This window comes from Silurus meridionalis, chromosome 23 (assembly GCF_014805685.1).
Source record: "Silurus meridionalis isolate SWU-2019-XX chromosome 23, ASM1480568v1, whole genome shotgun sequence".
In the NCBI taxonomy this organism is placed as follows: Eukaryota; Metazoa; Chordata; class Actinopteri; order Siluriformes; family Siluridae; genus Silurus; species Silurus meridionalis.
Window position 1 is genome coordinate 26,031,626 of NC_060906.1, and position 17,500 is coordinate 26,049,125.

Below are 17,500 nucleotides of genomic sequence, written 5' to 3' on the forward strand. Positions count from 1 at the left end.
ATACTCCATTCTGATTGGCTGGAGTATGTGTGTGTTCAGTGTCGTCGTCCCCCAGCTGTGTGTCCATGAAGAGTGAAGCATCGATGAATCGTCCATTTAACTTTAAAGGCAGTTCTACTGATCCGAGGTAAAAATTCTGTAGAAAATAAAACTGTGTGATTACAGACAGAAACCTGCTCCAGATATCTGATCTAAACTTTACAACACTGTTTATCCGATCTAATTTAAAGTTACATTCCAACTTAAAACATCAGTTCTTCGATATCTGATCTAAACTTCACAAGTTCACATTTAAACTTTCTTTACGCACCACACAGTGAAATCTTTATGATGTTCTGTAACAGAAAAAAAGAATAAAATGAATGAAAATGATATAAATTGTAAAATAAAAGAATAAAAATAAAAGAATGTCATAATGTACAGTAAAATCGAATCATACAGAACTGCAGTGTGTAGCTAACCTCTAGCCAGACAATGGTGAAGCGTACTGATGTTTCAAAAAGACTTTATTTTGTGTTCAGCCGTCAGCCTTTCCTTTGGGAAACACAAAATCTACCTTTCCTTGATGAGAAACCTTTTCTTAGTGAAACACCGTAAGAGCTACAGAACAGATAGATAACATAATACAATCAGCTCTTACAAACATAAACATGAATAGCCATTCAAAAGAAACCCCTGTGATGTCACACGATGATGTCACAGATGTGGCAGTGACAACAACACATTAAAACACTTCACAGTTAAATAGATTAACCAAAATATTAATACATATACACATCAAACAAATCAATTATAGTACCTTGTTCCTGTCCAGCTAGGTGCTTAATTATCCCTTACTTTCCTTAAGAACCTTGTACGATTTCAGAGCATTTAAGCGACATGACTTTCCTTTACCATGGTGTACGTCACACTAACTAGTGGGGGCAGAGTCAAAGGATTATACCGTAAGGGGCGGGGCTAAAGACAATACCGTATGGGGCGGAGTTAAAGGACTATACCGTATGGGGCGGAAGAGACCAAACAAAATGGAGCTCAAAATCATTACCTTACTAACTCTTTTCTAAGAGTTAGTTACACTCCACCAATCATGAGTGAATAATGGGACGTACACAGACTACATTAAGCACGAATGATTTAAACTGAAAATTTACCTTTCCGAAAACCGTATAAGAACAAAGACAATTTATGCCAAAATTGTAACGTAGCAACGACTATGTACTATTATGCACTATAGAGGAAGGAGCAGATTTAATTAGACTCCAGCAACAGAACAAGCTTCTGGATTGGGCGCTCAACTTCTGACAACTCGTGAAGACGCTCCCCTTTCTTGCCAAGCTTACGGTCACCAAGCTGGAGTTTAACTCTCCGTACAAGTCCGTCTTTGTCAGTAGTGACTTTTGAAACTCTACCCAATCTCCACTCATTCCTCTGCAAATCCTCTCCTTTCAGGATTACGATATCTCCAACTTGTAAATTCCTTCTTGGAGCATGCCAGCGCTGTCTAAGAGCTATGTTGGCGAGGTATTCCTTTCGCCATCGACTCCAAAACTGTTCTGCAAGGTATTGAACATGTCTCCACCTTTTCTTGCCATACATATCTTCTCTGATGAATTCACCTGGAGGAGGTAAGGCCTGGACAGATTTCATTGTCAGAAGATGATTAGGGTGAGTGGTTCGAGGCCATGGGGATCACTGAGATTGTCAACAGTCAGAGGACGGCTGTTGACTATAGCCATAGCTTCATAGAAAAGGCCCGTAACGAAGCATCATTTAGTCTACCAGAGGAAAGAGCGAGAGTGGATCTTAGGACACTTCTCACAGTCCTTATATGTCTTTCCCACACCCCTCCTGAATGGCTAGCATGGGGTGCATTCATTCTGAAGTCGCACTGCCTATTTGCAAGAAATACAGCAAGACGATCTGCATCAACTTCCTTTAGAGCTTCTCTGAACTCATTTTTGGCTCCTACAAAGTTGCTTCCTGGGTCAGACCTGATCAGACGAACAGCACCACGTATGGCGATGAAACATCGAAGGCCGTTGATGAAAGCATCTGTCGACATGTCCTCGAGAATCTCAATATGGACAGCACGGGAACTAAGACAAGTGAAAAGAAGACCGTATCTCTTGTTCTCTTTTCTTCCTTGTTTTGTAAGGAATGGCCCGAAGCAATCCATGCCACAGAAAGTGAAAGGAGGGGATGGCTCCAACCGTTCTGGCGGTAGATCGGCCATCTTTTGCTCCTCCATAGGTCTGCGTAGCCGTCTACAGATGACACATTGACGAATGTAGGATGCAACAGCCCGGTTGATTCCTGTAATCCAGTAGCCACTGCGCCTTATTTCGTTGATAGTAAGACCTTTACCTTGATGTTTCATCTTTTCGTGATGATAAGCAATAATCATCCTTGTGATGTGATGATCTTTGGGAATGATTGCAGGGTGCTTGAAGAAGTTGGGAAGAGAGGAGTTGCATAGCCTCCCTCCCACCCTGAGTATGCCGTCGTCATGGAGAAAAGCGTCAAGAGCGTGCAAAGGATTATGCCGTGGTAGAGGGATTCCTTTGCTCAGCAGTTTTAGCTCTTCTTGATACACATTTTTCTGCAGAATTTTGATTAGATGATGTTCTGCCTCTTCACGTTCGGTTACAGTGGTGAGATTGTTTGATCTGTTATTGCTTATGCGCCTTAGAATGCGTGCAATTGCTCGTATAGTTAGCGACCAAGATGAGAACTTAGACAGACGATCAATGATGCTTGCGTGTTCCGTGGTTTTAGTACTGAGTGCTAGAACACTCCTGACCTCTGGATCTCCGACTGATAACTCTGGTACTTCCTCTGTAGCCAGCTTTATTTCCTTGTTCCATAAGAACTTAGGTCCGGCAAGCCAGGTAGATGATAAAAACTCACTGGCAGTCAAGCCCCGGGAGGCGTGGTCAGCAGGATTCTCATTTGTCGGGACATATCGCCACTGTTGTGGGGCTGAGCTGAGCTGAATCTTTTGAACCCGGTTAGCTACAAACGTGTGGAACCGTCGCGCTTCATTTCTTATGTATCCTAAGACCACTTTAGAGTCAGTCCAGAAGAATTCCTCTGCATTAATGCATCCCAATTCCTCCTTAAGCATGTTGCTTATTTTCACGGAAACAACTGCTGCTGTTAATTCTAGTCGTGGGATGGTTGTGACTTTGGTTGGAGAGACACGTGATTTTCCTACAACCAAGGCACAATGAACATCTCCCTTTTCGTTTTGAAGTCGCAGGTATGAACACTGGCCGTAACCCTTCATACTGGCATCAGAGAAGTGATGCAGCTCTGTCTTAGAGACCCTTCCAAATCCAGCAGGTGAGTAGGTACGGGCTATGGTAAAATTATCTAAGTGGGCTAGATCTCTTTTCCATTGTTCCCATTTATGTCGAAGCTCATCAGTAAGAGGATCGTCCCAGCCAGTACCTCGCCTGCACATCTCTTGAAGAATGCTCTTTGCTTTGAGGACGACTGGCGCTACAAACCCAAGAGGATCGTACAGTGAAGCTACTGTAGATAAAATGCCGCGTCGCGTTGCAGGCTGTTCTTTGAGGCTGACGTTAAGCTTGAAGCGGTCAGACTCACATCCCATTGAATCCGAGAGCTCTCTCGGTGGCAATTCATCAAATGAGAGATTCTTATCCTTCACGTTGGTGGCTCGTTCGAGAGTGGTATACTCTCTAATACCTTTTGTCATTAGACACAAATTTATGTAGTCGGAGACCGCCCATGGCGCAGAGTTCACGAGCTTCCCTGGCAAGCTGAATGGCATCTTCGGTGTTTTCGACGCTTGCGAGCCCATCATCCACATAAAAGTTCCTCATAACAAATCTTGAGCCTTGAGGGTAGATGTCGCGATTCTCCTTAGCTAGATGTTTCATCCCATAGTTTGCACATCCCGGAGAAGAAGCTGCACCGAACAAATGTACCTTCATGCGAAACTCGGTGGGCTGTGAGTTCAAATTTCCTTGCTTCCACCAGAGGAAGCGCAAGAAGTTGCGATCAGATTCAACCACATGGAACTGATGGAACATCTTCTGAATGTCGCACATCAACGCAACTGGGTGCTGTCGGAAACGGATGAGAACTCCACCTAAGTTGTTCAACATGTCGGGCCCAGAGAGGAGGTGCTCATTCAAGCTTGTTCCTTTGTATCTGGCTGAGCAATCAAACACCACACGAAGTTTATCTGGCTTCTTCGCATGACGCACACCATGATGGGGAATGTACCATCTCTCCCCTTCACTCCCACCGTCATTGACCTGCTCAGCATCTCCTTCCCAATGACTTCCTCCATGAACTCAACATAATGTTCCTTATACCTTTCATCCCGTTGTAATTTCCTTTTAAGGTGAAGAAGGCGCGTAATAGCTGAGCCTTTGTTGTCAGGCAGGCTGGGTCTGGTTTTGAAGGGCAGAGGCATTTCATAATGTCCAGACACATTTTTCCTTATTCCCTTCTCCAGTATGTTAAGAAATGTGATGTCGTCTTGTGACACAACTTTGCTGTCGTCATTGCCATCTTTGAAGTCAGACTCTAGAACGCGAATGACATCGGTAGGAGTTAACGGAGGTAGCTCTTTAACTGTAATTCTGTGACACAGATGATGTGTGCTCAACACATCCTGAGTTTGTAGTGAGCGCCCTACAATACTCCATCCTAAATCAGTCCTTACAGCATAGGGTTCCTCGTCGTCTCCTAAAAGGACCTTCCTTGGTGCCATAGCTCTTGAGCAGTTGTAGCCAATCAAAAGACCTACTACACAGTCCTTCAGTGGTTGTATTTCATCCACTATTTCTGCCAGATGACTCCATTTTTTAGCCGTCTCACAAGTGGGAATGTGAGAGCGGTTGACAGGTATGCAGTCCTTTGTATAGGTGACCGGAAGATCGACTTGAACTGCAGAACTATATCCTCTAACACGAAGCCCAGAGACACCTTCGCTTGTGATCACCGTATCCCTGCCGCTCATAGTCGTCAACTTCAGTTTCACTGGATACTTGTCAGCATTAAGACCATCACTCACTTCTTGGTCAATGAACGTAGTATCGCTTTGAGTGTCGAGCAGTGCATAGACGAGTTTCTCAGTGGTTGGATCATTTTTAGATGAAACCCAGACTGGTATCACCATAGATGTGTTTGATGAGCTTTCACCTGCTACACTGAGTGACGTTGCAGCAGCACTTTGATTTGTTTCTGGTTCTGATGTAGTCCTTTCTCTTTTATAGTTGTCATCATGCAGGGCTGTAGGATGCTTTCCTTTACAGTGGTTACAGAAAAGACGATGACGACAGTCTCTCACGCTGTGGGTTTCAGGCATCCATAACAGAGTTTCTTCTCCTTTATATATTTGCGTCGCTCAACTAATACCATCTCAGTGAACTTGTAGCATGCGTGTAGTTGGTGTCTATTATCTTGACAAAAGATACATGAAACCTTAACTTTCCCCTGTTCTGACTTGTGTTTTTCATTTTTAGTGACTATTTGAGTGGTAAACACACTAGCTTTGGTTTTCTTCACATCTCTGAGGTTTCTCTTCTCAGTGATAGAATCTGACAAATGAAGGGCATGAAAGGACGTAATGGGATTGCAAGCAATCTCGGCTTCGTCTGACGTGAATCTAGCAAACTCTTTGAAACTTGGGAATTCTTGATTTTCATTTAGACTTTGCGTGACTTGTCGGTTCCAGCGTAAAGCTGCCCAGTCTGGTAGTTTGTGAACGAGCTTCCGATTTTCTTCCCAGTCGTTTAATATGTCGAGACCCTTGACATGAGGCATGGCATCTTGACAAGCATTCAAAAAATCTGAGAAGCGTCTCAGTCCTTCAGCATCCTTCGATGGAATTCTCGGCCAGTTGGTGAGCTTCTCTCTAAACGCTCTCTGAATAGCGAATGGCTGGCCAAAGCGACGATTTAGTTTGTCCCAGCGTCTTGGTATGCTTCATTGTCATTTCGGTAAAAGTTGCCATCTAAAGCCTGCCGTGCTGAGCCACCAATGTACTTTTTTAGGTAGTATAGTTTTTCGGCTGGCGTGATTGCCCTTTGGTCTATGAGTGAAGTGAATGCTGCCTTCCATTCAATGAATTGTATGGGATCGCCGTTGAAGACAAATGGCTCAGGAACAGGAAGCCTATTTAAGGCTATGTTGTCTTGAAAGAGCTGAGTGAGAGAGGGAATGTCTGTATGATGGGGCGTTGCAACTTGAGAGAGGGCACTGTAGTTACAGGTGTATTCTTTGCTTCCATGTTCCTTTCCTTCTTGAGATAAATAGCATCCTTGTGATCTGTCTCCCTTTCGTAGATCTTCAACTTGGCTTGAGCGGCCCTTATCTCTTTCGCTGCCTGTAATCGCTCCAACTTACGCCTTTGTGCCTCTAGTGTCTTGCGTTGTGCCTCTAGTGTCTTGCGTTGTTGTTCCTCTAGCTCCCTTATAGATTCCTTTTGCTTTTCTTCTTCCAGCAGCATCTGATAATTTGCTTCCTTTACTGCTAGTTCAGCTGCTGCGTCCACGCGTTTTACTATCATGGATGAAGTTATGGAGTAGAGATCGGAATAGCTGTGACTTGTCCAAGAAGCTGCGGATCCATAGACAGACTTTGCATAGTCGTGGCGGAGCAGTTCGTGAAGGCGGTGTCTTTCCTGCGGCTCATCAAACCCGCTTTCCTCATTTATAGCTCTGCTGTATGCAATGTTGATGATTTCTGTGGTCACAGCTTCACACGTATCAACTCTTCTTCTTATGTCGATGGAGGGTGAGGTGAGATTTGAATTTCATAATAAATGTTCATCATGTTTTCTTTACTTTTCTTAAGCTCGTGAATGAGAGGCCAGAGCTGACTCTCTGACATATAAGTCTTTAGCTGATCTCTTGCCTTCCTTGCGTGGAGCTTCCACTGTTCGTACATGGCAAACAGCCTTTTCTCTTTTCTCTTGGCCTCTTCATATTGGTGCGCGGGCATCTTCTCTGTAGGATGGCGTGTGCGTTCAGAGCGTCTTGGACCTTCAAGAGCATCATCATCCTTGGTAAATTTGCCTTGGAGATCAGTTAGACATTGTTGTTTAACTTCATTTGTTTCCTTCAGACACGGTCGCTCTGATTGGTCTACCATTATGTGGGTTTCACCTTGTAAATCTTCATGCTGGTAACTAGCCATCTGCTCCTCCACCTCTATCTCATTTCCTGACTGTGACATTATCACTTTAAATTTCAACTCTAATGGCGGAAGAAGACCCCCTTAACTGATAAGAAGCCCTGAATAAGCACTGTATAAACATAAAATATCAGACCATCAATTTAAGCAGCTGACATATATGCATTAACATATAGACACTAGAATTATTGTAAATGTCAGAGTAAATACTACAATGAACAAGTTATCAACAATAATAAATTCAAATGAGAGAAATGTGAATGTTAAATCCTCAATAAACACTGTTAACTAAGTGGATAAATGCAAAAACCAAAAAACAAAATCTATGTCCTTAATTAGACAAAGTCCATGTGGATGCCTACAGGCATGGGCACAAATATAATCACAGTTTATCTTGTTGCTCTTGTTGCTGAGCCGGTGAGTATTAAATGTTCAGTCCGAGGAGCCGTTCATCCGTTGCTCGTCGTATTGTTGTACTATAGTAGATTAATACTCACAACCTAGCATCAATGTCCGTAAGTGTGGTTGTACTTGACCATTGCACGAAACTGTGAGACTGCTGTCCAAGTATAGGTCAGGCGTGAGGAAGCAGCTTAATAAGTCTACGCTGATGCCTTGTGATGGTGATGTAGCAGAAGCTGTAACTGGCGCTGTGAAGACCCTCGGTGGTCCGTTGTAGACAACAGTTATTGGAATCGATGCGGGTCAAGCTCTTACTGTAGCTAGCCCCTAGCCAGAAAATGGTGAAGCGTACTGATGTTTCAAAAAGCCTTTATTTTGTGTTCAGCCGTCAGCCTTTCCTTTGGGAAACACAAAATCTACCTTTCCTTGATGAGAAACCTTTTCTTAGTGAAACACCGTAAGAGCTACAGAACAGATAGATAACAAATAATACAATCAGCTCTTACAAACATAAACATGAATAGCCATTTAAAGGAAAACCCTTTTGTGATGTCACACGATGATGTCACAGATGTGAGTGTCATGTGATAAGTTAGTATCACATGACATAAGTGCATAACACATTAAAAAAATAAAGGCTTTTTGAAACATCAGTACGCTTCACCATTGTCTTGCTAGGTGTTAGCTACACAGTGAACTGAAAGATGAAATCGAATTGATCATAGAAATGGAAGTGAAATGATAAGAACTGAAGGAGATTGAAACAGAAGCAGAATATGGAGTAAACATCTGTCAGGATTTTACATTCACATTGTGTGGAGGCAGAAACAGTGCGACTTCTTTCTGATTATTCCTGCTGAAGTGCAGCTGTGCCAGAGGTTCCACTGAATGTGAGTGTGTAATGGAATTGTTCCTGCTGAAGCTTTTCTCCAGCAGTGGGAGATGATGATGGGATTGTGGATTGTCATAGCAGCAGTAAGGCTGATTCAGCTGGATGGTCAGATTGAGGAACACAAGCACTTGTAGGTTCTTCTGTTTGAAGTTGCTGAATCTCTGTAGAAACCCTGCTGATGTTTTCTGTGTGACTGATTTCCAGATGTTCTCTATATCGAGTCTTTTATGGTGAACTCCCATTTCAGGAGAAACCTCTGTCCTGCTACCAAAGCTGTAGGTCTGACAGTGTAAGGAATCCTGAAATCAGTGTATTGTGTGGAGGATCATGTTCACTACATGGATTTATATCATGCTTTATGCAGCTATGAAGACAAATAGTCCATTTACCATGGGTTTGTTTGTTCACAGACCACAGAAGAAGAAATCAGACAGGAGCAAACATCTGGAAACAATATTTAAGGTGTGTGTGTTTTAATGTGTGTGTGTGTGTGTGTGTGTGTGTGTGTGTGTGTGTATACATTGTGTGTGTGTATGTGTGTGTGTCTGTGTGTGTTTGTATACATTTTGTGTGTGTGTGTGTGTGTGTGTGTGTGTGTGTCAAGAGTCAAGAGGCTTTTATTGTCATTTCTACTATACACAGTGGTACACAGTACACAGTAAAAATGAGACAATGTTTCTCCAGAACCCTGGTGCTACACTAAACAACAACAAACAAAAGAACATAGAGCTACAACACAAGTTATATAAAGTGCATCGAGTGCAACCGAGTACAAACAGTGCAGACAGACAGTGCAGACAGACGACACAAGACACAAAACCCAATATAGCGCCGACCAGTAAACCTACTGTATACTAGATTATACAGTACTGTACAAGAAAACTGTAAAAACTATACAAAATATAAACTATATTCCAGAAGTGACTATAAACAGAACAATGTAGTGCAAAAAATGCAGCAGCAGTCGAAGGTGCAAAGAACAGCATGTAAACAGTATAATACAGTGATAATGATAAATGTGCAAAAAACAGCAGTTAAGAGTGGTACAGTTAAGAATAATAAATAATAAATAATGAATGGTGGTGGAATGGATTGAGATGAGTGATGAGTGTGTGTTAAGTGTTAAGTCCAGGAAAATGTTTTCAGTTCGTTACACACATTTGAGTGCGTGTGTGTGTGTGTGTGTGTGTGTGAGAGAGAGAGTTCTGTTTCATTTCTGTGTATTAAGTAGCCTGATGGCTTGAGTAAAGAAACTGTTGCACTATCTTGTTGTGACGGCCCGAATGCTTCGGAACCATTTTCCTGATGGTAGAAGTGTAAAAAGTGTGTGTGAGGGGTGTGTGTGATCGTCCACAATGCTGTGTGCTTTGCGGATGCAGTGTGTGGTGTAAATGTCCATGATAGAGGGAAGAGAGATTCCGATGATCTTCTCAGCTGTCCTCACTATCCTCTGTAGGGACTTGCGGTCCGAGACGGTGCAGTTCCCAAACCAGGCAGTGATGCAGCTGCTCAAGATGCTCTCAATTGTCCCTCTGTAGAACATGGACAGGATGGGGGGAGGGAGGTGGGTTTTCCTCAGCCTTCTCAGAAAGTAGAGACGCTGCTGGGCTTTCTTGGTGATGGAGCTGGTGTTAAGTGACCAGGTGAGATTGTCTGCCAGATGAACACCAAGGAATTTGGTGCTCTTGACGATCTCCACTGAGGATCCATCAATATTCAGTGGAGATTGGTCACTCTGTGCCCTCCTGAAGTCCACAACCATCTCTTTCGTTTTGTCCACGTTCTGAGACAGGTTGTTTGCTCCACACCAGGCAGTTAACCGTTGCACCTCTTCTCTATATGCTGACTCGTCGTTCTTGCTGATTAGACCCACCACGGTCGTGTCATCAGCGAACTTGATGATGTGGTTCGAGCTGTGCATTGCTACACAGTCGTGAGTCAGCAGAGTGAACAGCAGTGGACTGAGCACACAGCCCTGGGGGGCTCCAGTGCTCAGTGTGGTGGTGCTGAGGATGCTGTTCCCGATCCTGACTGACTGAGGTCTCTCAGTCAGGAAGTCCAGGATCCAGTTACAGAGGGAGGTGTTCAGGCCCAGAAGGTTCAACTTCTCGATCAGTTGCTGAGGAATGATTGTGTTGAATGCTGAGCTGAAGTCAATGAACAGCATTCGTACATATTAGTCCTTGTTATCCAGGTGGGTGAGGGCCAGATGAAGGTTTGTGGAGATAGCATCGTCCGTGGAATGGTTTGGACGATACGCAAACTGCATGGGGGTCCAGGGAGGGTGGAAGCTGGGTTTTAATGTGCCTCATGACGAGCCTCTCGAAGCACTTCATCACGATTGGTGTGAGCGCATCGGATCGATAGTCATTAAGGCAGGATACAGAAGACTTCTTCGGCACCGGAACAATGGTCGTTGTCTTGAGGCACGTGGGAACAACGTTGCTGCTCAGGGAGATGTTGAAGATGTCAGTGAGGACATCTGCTAGCTGTTCTGCACATTCCCTGAGCACTCTGCCAGGAATGTTGTCTGGTCCAGCAGACTTCCGTGGGTTAACTCTGCATAGAGTTTTCCTCACTTCAGCTGTGGTTAGACAGAGCACCTGGTCAGTGGGAGGAGGGATGGTCTTCCTCGCCACCACGTTGTTCTGCACCTCGAACCGGGCGTAGAAGTCGTTCAGCACATCTGGGAGGGAGGGGTCACGGTCACAATCAGGTGATGTGGGTTAGTAATTCGTGATCGCCTGGATGCCTGGATTTTCTTCGCGTGCGTGCGCTTCTCTCTGATGGCACGGAACAGTTTGGCCCTTGCTGTTTTTAAGGCCGCCTTGTCCCCTGATCTGAAGGCAGAGTCTCTTTGTTTCAGCAGCGCACGCACGTTTGCAGTCATCCACAGTTTCTGGTTGGAGCGTGTAGTGATGGTCTTGGAGATGGTCACATCATCAACGCACTTGCTGATGTAGCTGGTCACTGATTACGTGTACTCCTCCAAGTTGATAGAATCGCCGTAGGTTGCAGCCTCTCTAAACATGTCCCAGTCAGTGCACTCAAAACAGTCCTGAAGAGCAGAAGTAGCTCCTTCTAGCCAGGTTTTCACCTGTTTCAGAACCGGTTTAGAGCGTCTGATGAGCGGTCTGTATGCTGGAATTAACATAAAGAGCAGTGGTCTAAGTATCCGAGATGGGGGCGGGGCTTCGCATGATATGCGCCGGGGATGTTTGTGTAAACAAGATCCAGCGTGTTCGCTCCTCTCGTTGCAAAGTCCACATGCTGATGGAGTTTAGGAAGCACAGTCTTGAGATTCGCATGGTTGAAATCTCCGGCGATAATAAACAATCCGTCGGGGTGGGCATTCTGCAGGTCGCTAATAGCGCCGTAGAGTTCACACAGTGCCTCCTTAGCATTAGCACTGGGAGGAATGTACACTCCGAAGATGAATACAGTTGTGAATTCCCGTCGTAAATAAAAAGGTCTGCATCTAACAGTCACAAACTCCACTAGCGATGAGCAGTAGCATGAAACAAGCACAGTGTTCTTGCACCATTCCATGTTGATATAAACACACACGCCACCACCGCGAGTCTTACCGCACAGAGCTGCGTTTCTGTCGGCTCGAAACACGGTTAGCCCGTCTAGCTGGATAGCGGCTTCCGGAACTCTGTCGCTGAGCCACGTCTCCGTGAAAACAAAGACGCAACAGTCTCTAAACTCTTACCGTGTGGTTCGCTGGAGTCGGATGTAGTCCAGTTTATTATCCAGGGAGCAGACGTTGGAAAGAAAAATGGACAGGATAGCCGGCCGGCTAGGGTTAGCATTTAGCCTAGCACGGACACCCGCCCGCTTGCCGCCATTCCGCTTCCTCGAACAGCGCTTTCGACGCTTCCTCTCCCGGCCACCGGCATCAGGTAACACCGAGGTCTAAGGGCCTGGTCTTTGTGGCCGATGTCGCAGCAAGCCGAGGTCGCGAAGGTTGTTGATAAGATCATCATGCAGATTGTTGGTTGCATGATGCCTGTACCGTAGCAGTGTCTGGTGGTCATACGCATACATACAGCTGACTCTGGTGTCCATGTATTTTGAAGGGTCGTGCTAAATATGGTGAAAGCACCATTTTTGGATCCGGAGAGGCCGCTGCGAGCTACTGCCACGCCGCCATCTTGGATCATCATGTGTGTGTGTGTGTGTGTGTGTGTGTGTGTGTGTGTGTGTGAGTTTTATGTGTGTGTGTATGGAGTTTTATCTACTGTATGAACATCAGCACAGGGGAATCAGAGATAAATGCAGCTGGAACTGTGGTCATAAACAGATACTTTTCTTCAGTTCAGAGAATAAAATCATCTCTCAGTTTATGATATTAATATTATAATATTTTGATCTGTTACTGTGGGTTTCTAACCAGGAACTGGAACACAAAGTCATCACACTGATAAAGAAGGAGCTGAAGAGGTTTAGGGAACTCCTGAATCCAGATTACCCAGCATGCACTGAGAGGGAGGATGAGGAGGATCTGCACAGTGTCAGAGAGGGAGCGATGAAGATCACACTGCACGTCCTGAAGAACATGAAGCACAAAGATCTCGCTAACACACTGTACAACAGTAAGAACCCTGAACCATCACTTTAACACTGGTCCACACTTACACCACGCTGATGCTGAATTCTGGATTCTGATTGGTCAGAAGGTGGAAGATCAAATCAAATCAAATAAAATTTTATTTGTCACATACACATACATACAGGGTACGACATGCAGTGAAATGCTTTTAACGACGGTCCGGCATGAGGGAATAAAATAGGGTAAAAAGGAGAATAAAAATGATAAATATAATAACAAAATGTAAAAGAAAAATATAATAACAAGAAAAAGAAGGCAGTGTGTGTGTGTGTGTGTGTGTGTGTGTGTGTGCTTGTGTGTATCTCTCTCCCTCACTCTTGTTATTAAAACCCGAGCGAGCTGTACTCCAGCTTCTGCCTCCTGTTTCACTCGCACCCTGACAGTTATAGATTTAGAATTAACCTTATCCACCCTGAAAACAACTTTGATCCCACTGTGCATTTCAAGATGGTGCTCTGAGGGATCTACCTTTACTTCCTATCAGAGTGAGGGAAGTGTAGATGCCTTGCATTTATAGATAGGGGGCACCCTTTCATAATTATACTTTTACAGAAAATCACAACTCTTTATGTCACAATATTAAAGTTCTTTAGGAGACATGGTTTTACTTTTCCTCTGGTCGGAGCTTCATTAGGATAAACCTCAGAGAAAAAAAACCTCACATCTCACCACATGATGTTCTCACAGAGGAAAGACTGAGATCTCTATAGTCTCACCCTCTTTGTGGATAAACATCATTATATCTGATCAGTGGTTCATCAACCAGTTCCTCTGAACAGCAACTTGTTGATTTAGTCTTAATTTTATTGTGAAAGTTTTTACTTTTACTTTTACCAGGAGGCTAAAACTAGAAACCAAACTCGAACTGTGTCTCACTGTTTTCACCAGAGAAAATAATCAAAAATAAATATTTATTACTTTTATTTAAACCTGAACATTTCACATTTTAATTAACATGTATTTCTTTTGTGTTCTAGAGCAGAACAGAGTCTCAGTGTGCCAAAACCTCAAATCCAGCCTGAGAGAGAAGTTTAAAAGAGTTAATGAAGGAATCTCACAGCATGGAAGTTCAGCACTTCTGAATGAGATCTACACAGAGCTCTACATCACAGAGGGAGGGAGTGGAGATGTTAATAAAGAACATGAGGTGAGACAGATTGAGACACTGTCCAGGAGACCAGCAACACAGGAGAAACCCATCAAATGTAATGATCTCTTTAAAGACAAGTCCATCAGAAGTGTGCTGACTAAAGGAGTTGCTGGAATTGGAAAAACAGTCTCTGTGCAGAAGTTCATTCTGGACTGGGCTGAAGGAAAAGCAAATCAGGACGTCACCTTCATGTTTCCACTTCCCTTTAGAGAGCTGAATCTGATGAAGCAGAAACATCTCAGTCTGATGGATCTTCTTCATCACTTTTTCCCAGAAATAAGAAAACTAGAATTAATAGACTGTGACTCCTACAAAGTGGTGTTGATCTTTGATGGTCTGGATGAGTGTCGACTTCCTCTAAATTTCCAGAACAATGAGATACTGAGTGATGTAACAGAATCAGCCTCAGTGGATGTGCTGCTGACGAACCTCATCAAGGGGAATCTGCTTCCCTCTGCCCACCTCTGGATCACCTCTCGACCAGGAGCAGCCAATCAGATCCCTCCTGAGTGTGTAGACCAGGTAACAGAGGTACGAGGGTTCAGTGATCCTCAGAAAGAGGAGTACTTCAGGAAGAAGATCAGTGATCAGAGCCTGTTCAATAAAATCATCACACACATGAAGTCTTCCAGAAGCCTCCACATCATGTGCCACATCCCAGTCTTCTGCTGGATCTCAGCCACTGTTCTAGAGAGAATGTTGGGTGAAGCAGAGAGTGGAGAGATCCCCAAGACTCTGACTCAAATGTTCACACACTTCCTGATCTTTCAGATCAAACACAAGGACCAAAAGTACCATCAGAAATGTGACCCTGATCCTCAGCAGACCAGAGAGAACATCCTGGCACTGGGAAAACTGGCTTTCCACCAGCTGGAGAAAGGAAACCTGATCTTCTATGAGGAAGACCTGAGAGAGTGTGGCATTGATGTGAGAGAAGCTTCAGTGTACTCAGGAGTGTGTACTCAGATCTTCAGAGAGGAGTTTGGGCTTCACCTGGGGAAGGTGTTCAGCTTTGTACATCTGAGTGTTCAGGAGTTTCTGGCTGCTTTATACACATTTCTCTCCTCCATCTGTCACAAAAAAAATGTGTTACTGGAGCAGAACACTAACATTTTCAGTTACTTCAGAAATCCAAACATGTCTGAGTTCCTCAGGAGTGCAGTGGAGAAGACCTTACAGAGTGAGAATGGACACCTGGACCTGTTCCTCCGCTTCCTTCTGGGTCTCTCACTGGAGTCCAATCAGACTCTCTTACGAGGTTTAATGCCACAGACAGGAAGTAGCTCTCACAGCAAACAGGAAACAGTCGAGTACATCAAGGAGAAGATCAGAGAGAATCCATCTCCAGAGAAATCCATCAATCTGTTCCACTGTCTGAATGAACTGAATGATGTTTCTCTGGAGCAGGAAGTACAAACTTATCTGAACAGTGAAGGTAACAGTCGTCTTAGTGGATCCAGACTCTCTCCTGCTCAGTGGTCTGCTCTGGTGTTTGTGTTACTGAACTCAGAACAGGAGCTGGATGTGTTTGATTTGTGGAAATATGATCGATCAGATGAATGTCTTCTGAAGCTGCTGCCGGTGGTCAAAGCCTCCAGAAAAGCTGAGTAAGTATTTTATTTATAAATGTTTGACTGCATGGTTTGGTATTTTAATGTAACACTGAACTGCACTGTTTAGATTCATACTTGTTGATTATGGAATAAATGATTAGTGTAAATGAAATAAACACATTTGTATATGATATAAATAATAAAAGGAGTAAATGTGGTAATAAATATAGAAATGTAAATTAAGAAAATAAAACAGTGATATTTATTATTATTACTTTTCTACACAAGAATTCATGAAGTATCTCTGCTGCTGTTCACCACAGAACACATGCACACACACTTTTATCATTTTATAACCACTTTAATTACAGCTACAGGAAACAGATTGTGAACTTTTGAAACATTTCCAGGGATTTTGCATTAATATTTTTTGCAGAAAAAACAAAAATCTGATTCCAACAAACAGTCAAAATCAAAAAGCCGGCAAAGAGAACATCAAAGGCAGAGCAGAAACACAACCACCAAAACAAATCCAAAGTCCAAACCAGGTTCAGGGGGGCAGTGCAGAACAGGAGTCAGGAACAGGAACCAGAACCTGAACCATAACAGTCAGAGTGGAAGAATAATCTCAGGGACCAGAGAGCCATTGAGATCGTCCCTCCCTGAGCTAATATCTAGTTGTCCTTAAATAAAGGGTGGTGTTTGAAAAATGGCAAGATAGCCGCACACAAAGTGTTTATTGTGTGTAATAAAATGCAGTAAACACACGTAGACAAAATTGTTGGTACCCTTCGGTCAATGAAAGAAAAACTCACAATGGTCACAGAAAAAACTTTAATCTGACAAAAGTAATAATAAATAAAAATTATATGAATGTTAACCAATGAAAGTCAGACATTGCTTTTCAACCATGCTTCAACTGAATTATTAAAAAAAATAAACTCATGAAACAGGCCTGGACAAAAATGATGGTACCCCTAGAAAAGACTGAAAATAATGTGACCAAAGGGACATGTTAATTCAAGGTGTGTCCACTAATTAGCATCACAGGTGTCTACAGTCTTGTATTCAGTCAGTGGGCCTATATAAAGGGCTCCAGGTGGTCAGTGTGTTGTCTGGTGACATGGTGTGTACCACACTCAACATGGACCAGAGGAAGTGAAGGAAAGAGTTGTCTCAGGAGAAATTATAGACAAGCATGAGAAAGGTAAAGGCTATAAGACCATCTCCAAGCAGCTAGATGTTCCTGTGACTACAGTTGCACATATTATTCAGAAATTCAAGATCCATGGGACTGTAGCCAACCTCCCTGGACGTGGCCGCAGGAGGAAAATTGATAACAAATCAAAGAGACGGATAATCCGAATGGTAACAAATGAGACTAGAAAGACTTCTAAAAAGATCCAAGGTGAACTTCATGCTCAAGGAACATCAGTGTCAGATTGCACCATGTCATTGTTTGAGCCAAAGTGGACTACGTGTTGTTGAAAACAAATCATAAAAAAGCTAGACTGGAATAAGCCAAACTACATGGTGACAAGCCACAAAGCTTCTGGAAGAATGTCCTATGGACAGATGAGACAAAAATGTAACTTTTTGCCAAGGCACATCAGCTCTATGTTCACAGATGGAAAAATGAAGCATATAAAGAAAAGAACACTGTCCCTACTGTGAAACATGGAGGAGGCTCTGTTATGTTCTGAGGCTGCTTTGCT

At 43.5% G+C, this 17,500-nt stretch overlaps 1 protein-coding gene and 1 long non-coding RNA gene across 2 annotated transcripts in view; one reads left to right on the forward strand and one right to left on the reverse strand.

Moving 5' to 3' along the window:
* Nucleotides 1–56: 56 nt before the first annotated feature.
* Nucleotides 57–657, reverse strand: LOC124377114. Its single transcript, XR_006924057.1, has 3 exons — nucleotides 462–657; nucleotides 311–335; nucleotides 57–136 (listed from the first exon to the last, which is right to left on the reverse strand). It is a non-coding gene; the product is annotated as an uncharacterized LOC124377114 (long non-coding RNA).
* The window catches only part of LOC124377094 (NACHT, LRR and PYD domains-containing protein 12-like), a 35,287-nt gene continuing 17,847 nt past the window's right edge, over nucleotides 61–17,500 (forward strand). The window contains exons 1-4 of the mRNA XM_046836406.1: nucleotides 61–127; nucleotides 8,878–8,929; nucleotides 12,867–13,065; nucleotides 14,060–15,839. Coding sequence (XP_046692362.1) covers nucleotides 66–127; nucleotides 8,878–8,929; nucleotides 12,867–13,065; nucleotides 14,060–15,839 — 2,093 coding nt within the window. The 5' untranslated portion in view covers nucleotides 61–65. The remainder of the gene's footprint in view (nucleotides 128–8,877; nucleotides 8,930–12,866; nucleotides 13,066–14,059; nucleotides 15,840–17,500) is intronic.